We start from the raw sequence: 12,079 nt of genomic DNA on the forward strand, positions 1-12,079 counted from the left end.
GGGGCCTAAAGGGGGGGGTACTGTAGCATCGGCGTCTCTGCCCCTTGCTAGGCAGAGACGCCGTTCCCCTCACCTCTCTGCTCCGTGCTCGGCGTCCTCCTCCCGCGCTGCTGGCAGCGCGCGCTGCTTCCCAGGCACTGTGCTTAGAGCGCGCGCGCTCCCTCTCTCTTAAAGGGGCCGTGCGTTCCGTCCTAAGGAGTCCCCAGCCAATTGCCGGAGGATCTCCCATATATAAGGCACCTCCTCCAAAATGGAGGTGCCCGAGCAAAGTTGTTTGCACTGTGTCTTCCTGTGCTTCAGCCCTCAGGTCCCGCTGCTAGCCTGACTTCTCGTCCTGCCTGCCAGCCTGTTATCCACCAGTTACCTGCCTGTTACCTGCCTTGTCTGCCAGACCGCTCACCTGGGAGCGTCCACCAGTTACCTGCCTGTCTCCTGCTTCGTCTGTCAGACCGCTCACCTGGGAGCGCCCACCAGTTACCTGCCTGTTACCTGCCTTGTCTGCCAGACCGCTCACCTGGGAGCATCCACCAGTTACCTGCCTGTCTCCTGCCTCATCTGTCAGACCGCTCACCTGGGAGCGTCCACCAGTTACCTGCCTGTTACCTGCTGTCTCCGTCAGCCCGCTCACCTGGAAGCACCCACCAGTTACCTGTCAGGTATCCGCCTCGCCTGTCTACCCAGAGACTGTCCCCGTCACTTGCCGTGACCACCTGCCTGTCTACCCAGAGACTGTCCCCGTCACTTGCCGTGACCACCTGCCTGTCTACCCAGAGACTGTCCCCGTCACTTGCCGTGACCACCTGCCTGTCTACCCAGAGACTGTCCCCATCACTTGCTGTGACCACCTGCCTGTCTACCCAGAGACTGTCCCCGTCACTTGCTGTGGCTACCTGCTTGCCTTCCCTGGGAGTCACCCGCTTCCTTACAAGGACTTCCCCTTTGTATTGCAGCTCAGAGGTTCCACCTCCCGGCCCCGTTACACCTGTTCTACCCGGCATTGGCACAGAGCGATCACTGACTGCTCCTGGTGGAAATTCAGTTCCTCAACTTCAAAAGCATAATTTTTCCTCTTCCGCACTGTTGACAGGGCGTGACTGTTGACGTCATACTGATCGATAGCTGGCTCCCTGCAATTAGGCAGAGGGGAGCCGGATGTCAATCAGCATGATGTTGGCAGTCACGTTCTGTCAACAGAACAGAGTGAAAAAGAAGCCGCTGCTCTGTCAACGTGACATCAGGGGAAGCTGCTGAATAACCGGTAGGAGCGGTGTGTGACTGCTCTGTTCTGGCAGAGATAAGCACCGGGCACAAGAGGCAGCTAGGTAGCTCCTACCTGCCTGTTAATTTTTAGGCCCATAGCTAAAAAAAAAAATAGTCTTGGATAAACCCTTTAACTGTCCCCATTAATTGGGGCGGATGTGCAGTACCTGACTGAGGCCATTATTCCATTGACAGAGCTGAGCAGTACCGGCCGCTGCCAATGTTGAGAACAGCTGATTGGCGTGGGTGCCAGGTAATAAATGACCTATTCTAAGGATAGGCCATTAATGTTAAAGTCCCGGACACCCCCTCTAAGGTTAAAGCCAATTTCTAAGCATATGAGAAATTGAGAGAGATTTCTTGAATCGTAACAGTGTTCAATGTGCATTTACTGTTACGGATCCAGGTGGTGGAACCTCTGTGCTGCGGTGCAAGGAGGGGCCAGAGGGGCGTGACTAAGTATCAACTCGGTCCGACCAAGGTCGCACTGCGGCTCAGTTGACTCCGTGAACCAGGGAGGAACAGAGCAGAGGAAACAGGTGCACTCTGGGACCGACCTTGAATGAGAGCAGGTGACTCCCACAGGTGAGAAGGCAGGAACTGACCGGTACAGCGGATGAGCTTCGGCTGGCAGGCTGACGGGTGGTTCGGGTAGACAAGCAGGCTGATTAGGCAGATAGATAGTCAGGCGAGTGTTTTGGGTAGGCAAGCTGGCGGCACAACTGATAGCTGGCTGGTGCTTCCAGGTAAGCGGGCTGGCAGACACGGCAGGTAACAGGCAGGTGCTTCCAGATAAGCAGGCGGGCAGAGCCCATAGACAGACTGGCGGACTGGACTGTAGACAGACTGTCGGGCTGAAGAGAAGACAGGCTAGCGGACTGAGCAGAAGAACAGACTGGTGAACAGGCCTGATTTGCAGAGGACCTGGGGGCTGAAGCAAAGTAAGAATCACAAAGTAACAACCTTGCACGGGCACCTCCATATTGGTGGAGGTGCCTCTTTTAGGGAAAGCCCTCCGGTGATTGGCCGGGGACTTTTTAGGACGGCGCGCGTGACCTCTTTAAGAGGGAGTGAGCGCGCACGCCCTAAGCACAGAGCCATGGAAGCTGTGTGCACCAGCAGCAGCTGCAGCGAGGCCGGAAGACGCTGGAGCAGGACCGCAGCGGTAAGGGGGACGGCGTCTGTGCCTGGCAGGGGGCAGAGACGCCGATGCTACATTTACAATGCCAATAGTCATACATTTGTTCTATTGAGAGAAACAGATGAGAATCTAAATCAGCTTGTGGCTGCAAGTGTGCGATTTTTGTGATCAACCATTTGTATTGGCTTTCTGCAATGTCCAGTCACACAGTGACTGCAGAAATTTCTCTTGAGCCTGGAAAATGCCATTAAGCTTCAGTTCAGTTCAGTAAAAATTATTTTTAAAATGTACTATACATGCTACATGTAATTATTTCTGTCTATACATTATATTAATGCTTTTTACAAAATGATGTATTCTTAAATAAATTTCATTGCAGGAAACTGGGGCCCCTATTCTCACAGATGATGTCAGTTTACAAGTTTTTATGGATCACCTGAAGAAATTAGCGGTTTCCAGTGCAGCCTAGATGTTTAAAAGGACATTATGGAGCAATCTTTGTTGATACACTCCTGCATTACATTGGATAATGATACGTTTTAAAAAATCTATATAGGCGATATACCTTTAGATATCTTTTTTTTATTGCACGATTCAACCTTTAAATCAGAAAACTGTCTTTCCCACAGTATGATCTTGTAAAGCGACTCATTAACAACCGTAACGAATACTTTTGCAATGCCAAAAAAGGAGTCAAATATATTATACTATAGAGGATACAAAGACCAATTGTTTTTATAACAAAACAAGATCAACATAATTAGACTTGGGTTTATTACCCCGAAATGAACTGTCTTTCTTTTATCTTCTTTGCAACAGCCCTGTTTGTTGTAGTTTCACTTTAACCATTTGTTTTATTCTGATTGGTTTTCTGCTAAATGTCTGATTTGGATTAGTTCTGTAGTGACCACCTATCATCCCGCTTTATTATTCCTTTTTCCTATAAGAATCAACACTTGCCACAATGGGACATTTCTGTTCTACTAATGATCAGAGCTCTTATTGCCATAATGAGCTTTCTTTAAAATTATAGAAAGATGTTGCGGCATCCTTGGGAGATTGAAAAGTTATTCAGATTTTTCAAAGGTTTTATGGACTGATGAAATGAGAGTGACTCTTGATGGGCCAGATGGATGGGCCAGAGGCTGGATCAGTAAAGGGCAGAGAGCTCCACTCCGACTCAGACGCCAGCAAGGTGGAGGTGGGGTACTGGTATGGTCTGGTATCATCAAAGATGAACTTGTGGGACCTTTTCGGGTTGAGGATGGAGTGAAGCTCAACTCCCAGACCTACTGCCAGCTTCTGGAAGACAACTTCTTCAAGCAGTGGTACAGGAAAAAGTCGGTATCATTCAAGAAAAACATGATTTTCATGCAGGACAATGCTCCATCACATGCATCCAACTACTCTACAGCATGGCTGGCCAGTAAAGGTCTAAAAGAAGAAAAAATAATGACATGGCCCTCTTGTTCACCTGATCTGAACCCCACAGAGAACCTGTGGTCCATCATAAAATATGAGATCTACAGGGAGGGAAAACAGTACACCTCTCGGAACAGTGTCTGGGAGGCTGTGGTGGCTGCTGCACGCAATGTTGATGGAAAACAGATCAAGCGACTGACAGAATCTATGGATAGAAGGCTGTTGAGTGTCATCATAAAGAAAGGTGGCTATATTGATCACTAATTTTTTTGGTTTTGGTTTTTGCATGTCAGAAATGTTTATTTCTAAATTTTGTGCACTGATATTGGTTTACCTGGTGAAAATAAACAAGTGAGATGGGATTATATTTGTTTTTTATTAAGTTGCCTAATAATTCGGCACAGTAATAGTTACCTGCACAAACAGATATCCTCCTAAGATAGCCAAATCTAAAAAAAACCCACTCCAACTTCCAAAAATATTAAGCTTGGATATTTATGAGTCTTTTGGGTAGATTGAGAACATAGTTTTTGATCAATAATAAAAATAATCCTTTAAAATACAACTTGCCTAATAATTCGGCACACAATAGTAAAATGTAATAAAATTACATTACATACACAAATGTAATAAAATACAATAAGATCGATGGAACCGGTGCTCCGTGCTGGAAAAAGTCTCCCTCAGAGTCGTGGCATCATGTGCAAAGCACATCAGGATTACCATTCCAATGGCTGGCAGACCGATTACCAAGCATTTTCGCTGCATTTCAGCTCGGAAAAACCGCCGTGAAAACACATCAAAAACGCTACGTGTGCACTTAACTATAAAGTGATTCTCAACCTTTGAACGAACCTAAGTGATCCGTTCAGAAGAGGAGTAATTTCTTCTCTTTACTCACTTTCAATTCTCCACCAGGAAATTGTACGGCTAAATTCATCGGACAGTGAGAGGACGATCTCATGCTTACAATGTCACTAGAAAAATGGCAGCACTGTTGTGATCCATTATATAAAGGAAGTAATCAGACATCCTTGTCAGAAACTTCTCTTAAAGTCTTACACAGAGCTTATTTCATACCAGCTAAACTTAATAAAATATACCCTAACGTATCAGACAAATACTTTAGAGGGTGCAATATATTGGGAGACATGAAACGTATCTGGTGGATGCAGGTTAAGGCTCTAGTCTCGAGGGTCTCGGGAAAGTCCATTAAATGTAGCCCTACTGTCATGTTACTCGGAGACAAGTGTAAGGCGGCGGTGTTCACACCGTGCAGTAACTGAGGCAGTGACCCAAGCAAGTCCAACATAAACAGCTTTTATTTCAGCAACTCACGGGTTAACAGAAAGTCCTCCGGTTCGCAGCCGGGTTAACATGAGTCCATAAACAACGGTTGCCGTGGGCAATGGCCGTGCCGGCCGCTCAGAGCCTGACAGGTGCTGAGGGTTCCCAGGCAGGGGTTCAGCCACCCTCAATCCTGCTGAGCTTCCCTGCTCTGCTCCTAGCAGGCTCCAACATAGAACAACACTAATCCTTAGTGCAGGGATTTTAAAGGACCTGTGGCAAAAGCCACTGGAAAACCCGGGTCGGAGGGAGGAGGCCGCCCCACTGCCTCCTGTGACCTCCTACAAGAAATGAAGGCCTTGCCGGGTTTTACTAATCTGCCTTAGCCAGGTAGTCTGACCAGGTCATTGCTCACCTTCATTCCTACATTGCAGCCGCAGCTGTGTCTGTGACTGCAATGCACTCCAATGGACTTAATAGGTCTCTGTACACATTCTGGGGGATATATACCGCCCCTCGTATACGATCCCGGTCACTGCCTCACACAAGCCAGTGGGAATTTCCAATAAAACTTTTCGTCTAATACATTTTATTACCATGGCAGCCAGAATTCATATAGCATCACAATGGAAATCTACAGCTTTGTCAATAAATATGGTTAAAGATAGAATAAATACAATAATGCTATATGAAAGAATTGATGCTACCAAAACGGACTCTCTAGAAACTTTTTTGAATACATGGACTCCATGGATGGACTCACAACATGATCAGAACGTAAGTCAGGCTATAATTATATCTCCATGACAATGCTAACTTTAGCGATTGATCTTTCCTATATACTTACCAATTTATTTTGATTAAGGAATAATTGATGGGTAATGCTATATTTATCCTCTATTCTTGTCTCCTTTTCTTTTTTTCGATCCCTCCCCTTAGAATGTGTTAATCTTCTGTTTTATAATGAACCTCACAAAAAATATTCATATTTTATGTACAAGAATATATCTTGACCCCCTGCGCGGGGATTATGTTTTGCTCATTGGCAACTATGTTTGTTAAAGTTAAAATTAATAAAACACTTTTGTAACTAAAAAATATATATATATTTATTTAAAAGGAATCCAAAATGAATTCATTCTGAAGAGTTAGCCTGCGCATCCTGCCTTTGGTAATATAAGCCACATTCATAGCCATAGAGATGGTTTAGCACCATCTATAGACCATGTTGATGTTGCACTATGCAGGGGCATTATGGCATCAAGGCCATTTTAATTGTCCCAGTAGGACGGCTCTAGATATTCTAAATGTTCTTCAGTACTCCAGCAATCACAATGGCTGATGAGTTCTGCTGCTTTGTGTCCCGGAACATTGTTGTTATTGATGTCCATCTCTTCCATGATGGATCACTCATTTCTTTACTCTTCGGTACCTGCTTTGCTCCTAACTTCTTCTCATTTCTGGTTCTGTCCATCTTCCAGAAGAAGTGCATCTGCGGGGCCATTCTGGTACCATGAGTGGTATTCAACAATTGACTTTGTAATTTCCCATCACATTACAAAATTGATGGTAATTTTGATCTGTGCAGATAACCACAGTGACCTACATGTAAATGGCCAGCTTCTGTGGAATCACCCGCTCCTTGTCCTGCTGCAGGTCTTAGGGGTCAGGTCTTCATTTCCCTTTATCCGACTTGCAGGAAGATGTTATGATCCAGCACAGATGGTTTGAGTTGTCTTTGTGTCGTTCCAGCCATAGTTCTTACCCTTTGGACTTTATACGGGCATTTTGAAGGCCTGGTTCTTTTCCCTTAGACAGATGGTGACACCTTCTCGGGAGATCTTTAAAGACAAACTCTAAGGAAAAGAAGAAAATACATTTATTATTAGAAATCATTGAACTGTGGCATCTCTGTCATCATCTATTTTATATAAGCAATTGAATTTTTCAATGTAACAAATCTTTAACTGAAACAGTTTTGGTGCTTATAAGACCTTCACACGTCATTTACTCACCTGGAAATCGGTATAATTTGTAAGTTGGTGCATTACCAGGCCGACTAATCCTGTCCACTCAGCTATCATGCCGGTCATATAGAAGATCTGCAGAAGATAGAGAACGTTATTACCTGACTATACTCACCAATGCATCTGTCTGGCATGGAATGAGATGGAAGGATGACTTGTACACCGAGAGTTTATCATTTACTTTTACACAGGACACTAGTGAGTTATGCAAAATGGTGAAACGTGAAATAAACTTACCGCCATACAGAGGCCATTGCATAGCTGGAAGAAGTCGGCGCACATATCTGCAGCAACTGGAAGGACGTGTTAAGAAAAGTACCAGAATGTTGTTGTTATAGTGTTTCCTATAATCATGACTGACCAATGAAATAATGGTCACAATGGAGCACACCTTACACACCTAAACACACTGAATTATTTAGAAAAGGATACATATAAGCAATAACAGAATTGTCATCAAAGTTGCTGCCAGTCTAAAGTGGCAGATGCACCGGCTGCTGAAGGATCTCTTGTACAGGTACACAGATTGACATAAGTTGTACATGGCAAGAAGAAAAAAAGCCATTCCTGCACCGATCCTGTGGGCTGTAGGGTTGGTTTTCACCTGCGAAAAGAAATATGAGTGTCATTAATAAGGTCATCTTGGAGATGTGAGAATACATAAGAGCAAGGTCCGCCCCACTGTAATATACTGGACTCCAGGTAGTCACCATAGTATGTGTTATACTGAGCCTGAGGTCCTGAGTATTACTGGAGACTTTATATAAAACCTAATAACTAACCGAATATACAGCATTAACCGCGGTCCCAATGCACACGATCCATCCAACGATGAGAAGGATTTTCTGGCAGATGATATACCGCTTCTCCGATGGCTCAGACTGAATAATCATGAACCTATACTGGATGTAAGCGATGCCAGCTCCTGAAATACACAGAGCAAGTTATCAACCAGATATTTCTATACCACTGCTGTAGAAAACCTGATCTTAAGAATGCACCAATGATTGTTAGAGGTTTAAAAATATTTAGATTTGAGAGTCCGCAGTGGTTGATACCTTTTAATGGCTAACTGAAAAGATGGTAACAGATTGCAAGCTTTCCAGACTACTCAGGTTTCTTCATCAGGCAGAATCTGAAGAGTCACATATTTATACACGAAAAAAGAATAGATCTACCTGTGGCCAAACATTTTTGTATCCCTGATCACAGCATCAAGGACATGAAATTACTGGTATTAAAAGGTAATTTAAAATTTCAGAGAGACAGAAAACTTTGGGAATATAAACTCATGACAACCTTTGACACCTTCAGAGCAGGAATGAATGTGTTGCATGGATTTATGGCATTCTACATCAACTAAGGAATGTGGTCCTCAGACCTATGGGGTCATCACAACCCTGGACCAGACCTCAATCACAGGATAATAAAACTTTCACACTCCTTATCTATGAACTATTCCAATATTTATGGCCACAACTGTGTTTATCTCTCTCCAATAGTAATAACTCTGCTTTATGTCACTTGTCTCATCTATTACATTATTTCTGTGTCCTGCTGTGTATAAATATGTGACTCTTCAGACTTTGTGTTATACTATGCCTGATGACGAAACCTGAGTAGTCTGGAAAGCTTGCAATTTGTTACCATCTTTTCAGTTAGCCATTAAAAGGTATCAACCACTGAGGACTCTCAAATCTAAATATTTTTCTATCTACTGGCTAACACGGTACAAAAATATATTTTTCCTGTTAGAGGTTTAGAGATTTAAAGGAGTTATCTGGGACTTTAATAGACTATCCTTATATCAAATTGATGGATTATAAAAGTGTGAGAGAAAAGAATCCATCTTGTTTGTCTGTGGTATCCATTTTGTCTTCACTCTTATGTAATGGTCATCAGGTAACACTGAGGGGCAGTGAGGTTTCACGTTACTGTTCACTCCCCTATGGTTACTATTGGTTCATAGGTCAGAGGGAACTATTCCTTTGTCTCTGACCCTATTTAAAGTGTCACATGTGTTAATAAAGCAGAAGTCTTTTTCTAGTACACCATTCCTGGCTGTGCTGTACTGATTTCCCGAGCGCTCGTAAAACAAATCTTATTAATTTGGAGTTCGGAAGGCATAGAGGAGAGCGTATTTCGCTCACAAAAGTTAATAATTATTTAAGGGAGTCCCCAGAGCTTTCATGGCTGATCGGGCACAGATCCTTAGTTTTGATGGGGGTTGTGCCTGGTATTACAGCTGTGTCTAATATACTTTACTGGGACTGAGCTGCCAAAACAGTCAGTACCAGTAATTACCACTGGCAAAAGAACAAAAAGACCCCTTAAATCAGGTAAACAGTGGAGTATCAGACCCAGAAGCCCACCTATCTGATATTAATGGGCTATCAATCTTCTAGTCCCAGAGTACCCCTTTAATGTCACCTCTGAGCACAGAATTGTGGAGGTTTTCATGATGATTTATTCCTACAGGATGCAGCATTTACTTACCAAGAATGGAATTAACCATGAAAATGACTGTGTAGATCACAGATTCTGGGTATTGTTTTCCCGTGTGACTGCAAAAGATAAGGAAAATATTAAGAATAATTAGAACACAAGTGGAGTAATTGTCATGTATAATTGTCCTAAATTATATGTTTTGACCAAACACAAATTGAAGCCAAGGGTACATGAGAGGAAAGGTATCAGACTGAATGCAGTAAAAACATCAGATGATCAAGTCTCCTGGAGGAGACTGAAGTTTTAAAAAATATAAAAATGTAAAAAAAAAACATAAAAATTAAAATTATTTCCATTTTCCCTTATTAAAAAAATTATTAAGAAAATAAACATATTTTGTATTGTGCGTCCGTAAAAGTCAAATCTTTCAAAATATGAAATTAATTAAACTGATCGGTAAATACCAGAAAGAGAAAAAAAATTGAAACACCAGAAATAGATCAAAAATATCAATTTAAGGCCTCAAAAATATGATTCATCCGGCTATAAACAATCCCTCATATGGCGGTTTGTTACATAAAAACGTTATGGCGCTTGGAAGAAGGGAAGGGAAAAATGGAAATGTAAAAAGAAAATGGTCCTCAGCGGGAAGGGGTTAATAATGTACTAATTATAATGCAATAAGAACATTCCAGGAAATAATAATAATATAATTAGAACATTCCATGATTTAATACCAAAATAATATAAAATGATACTACAGAACTATTTCCCAGTACCCTCTTACCTGATGTAAGGATATTTATTGTGCCCTGAGATTATAGTCAGGGCAGCTAGGACACAGAGGCCCAATAGCGTCCATAAGATCCACAAGATGGGCAATAATGCCAAACCCCGGATCTCCATGATGGAAGATGATTAGCCAAGCGAAAGCTTCTACTCTCTCTCTCTCTATCTCTCTCTCTTTCTCTCTCTCTCTCTCCGTCTGTTTCTCTCCGTATTCACAGATAAGAAGGCTGAGGTAGTATCAGCCAGAGATTTAATAGGCTTAGAACTTGATGATGTCACAAGGCTTCTGTGATGTCATGGGTGATCACCTCATTGTTGCATCATCACTCAGGCAGCCTGGATCTGATTGCTGCTTGGTATTGTAGATTTTTTCACAATTTACATATTCTATGAGTATATCCAGCACATTGTAGTGCAATAACTCCTATTATTCTATTAATTTACAAGATTACCTACTACCACCAGATATGTATTGAGAGGATGTTACAAGTTTCCCAACAAGAGTGCAGCTCCAGTATCCGGCGCCTTCACAGACACTTTCTGCTCTTTAAAACCCTCGTTTAAATCTACTCGGCCCCAATTCATCATTTGCGGTTTTTCACTTTCCTTTTATGTTCTGGGATATTAGTTGGCATTTTTTGTGCCAAATTCAACATAATGGCACACTTGATTCATTAATTTGGCGCAAAGTAAAAAAGTTCAAGTAATTTAAAGGGATAGCGCCCCCTTACTATAGCCATCATTTAAAGGGATAGCACCTACTTAGTATAAGCCTCATTTAAAGGGATAATGCCCTCTTAGCAAAGGGATAGCATCAACCTAGTATAAACATCACTTAAAGGGATAGTGCTCACCTAGTATAATCATCATTTAACTTAGTGGCCTTATAGTATAGCCATCATTTAAAGCGATAGCATCTGCTCAGTAGTTATTTGAAGAAATCGTGCCTACTTAAAATGAACCTTACATACGATACATGTTGCCCAATCTGTAGGCAGCATGTATCAGGTATTGACAACATCAGCCAGATATGTTTTACTCTGAAACGTTATGAGGTCACAAGCTGTCTATGGATTGAGCAACATGTATCAGGCGTCACGTTTACTTTAATATAAACATCATTTAATGGGATAGCACTAGTGATGAGCGAGCACTAAAATGCTCGGGTGCTCATTGCTCGAGTCGAGCAAATCGTAATGCTCAGGTGCTCGACCCGAGCAACGAGCCCAATGTACAGTACAGACCAAAAGTTTGGACACACCTTCTCATTTAAAGATTTTTCTGTATTTTCATGACTATGAAAATTGTACATTCACACTGAAGGCATCAAAACTATGAATTAACACATGTGGAATTATATACTTAACAAAAAAGCGTGAAACAACTGAAAATATGTCTTATATTCTAGGTTCTTCAAAGTAGCCACCTTTTGCTTTGATCACTGCTTTGCACACTCTTGGCATTCTGTTTCTGAAAAACATTTACCCCTGGAGGGTATACATGAACATACTGTATAATATACAGATTGTTAGAGGTAGGCCTCTATAAAAATTTCCTATGGGCATCATAAACACCCTTAAAATAAATTATGTGGGTGTTCCATCACGGTGTCACGGGTGTGTCAGGTGTAGTAGACAGTCGCTTTGGATCTGGCTGTAGAAGGTCACTGCGCTTGGCATTACAGACGCCTTCTTCCTTCCTTTAG

General features: G+C 42.5%; 1 protein-coding gene and 1 pseudogene across 1 annotated transcript; one reads left to right on the forward strand and one right to left on the reverse strand.

Moving 5' to 3' along the window:
* LOC141155375 (protein transport protein Sec23A-like) overlaps positions 1 to 2,870 on the forward strand; it is a 46,442-nt pseudogene extending 43,572 nt beyond the window's left edge.
* A 4,015-nt stretch (positions 2,871 to 6,885) lies between these two features.
* LOC141155376 (DNA damage-regulated autophagy modulator protein 1-like) lies at positions 6,886 to 10,491 on the reverse strand. The gene is made up of 7 exons (XM_073642248.1): positions 10,373 to 10,491; positions 9,634 to 9,701; positions 7,920 to 8,062; positions 7,570 to 7,741; positions 7,375 to 7,430; positions 7,126 to 7,212; positions 6,886 to 6,966 (listed from the first exon to the last, which is right to left on the reverse strand). Exons 1-7 carry the CDS (start codon positions 10,489 to 10,491, stop codon positions 6,886 to 6,888), a joined length of 726 nt encoding a protein of 241 aa, XP_073498349.1.
* Between the last annotated feature and the right edge of the window lie 1,588 nt (positions 10,492 to 12,079).

The sequence above is a fragment of the Phyllobates terribilis genome, unplaced genomic scaffold (assembly GCF_046119375.1).
Source record: "Phyllobates terribilis strain yellow unplaced genomic scaffold, ASM4611937v1 Scaffold_7__3_contigs__length_470593459, whole genome shotgun sequence".
NCBI classification, from domain to species: Eukaryota; Metazoa; Chordata; class Amphibia; order Anura; family Dendrobatidae; genus Phyllobates; species Phyllobates terribilis.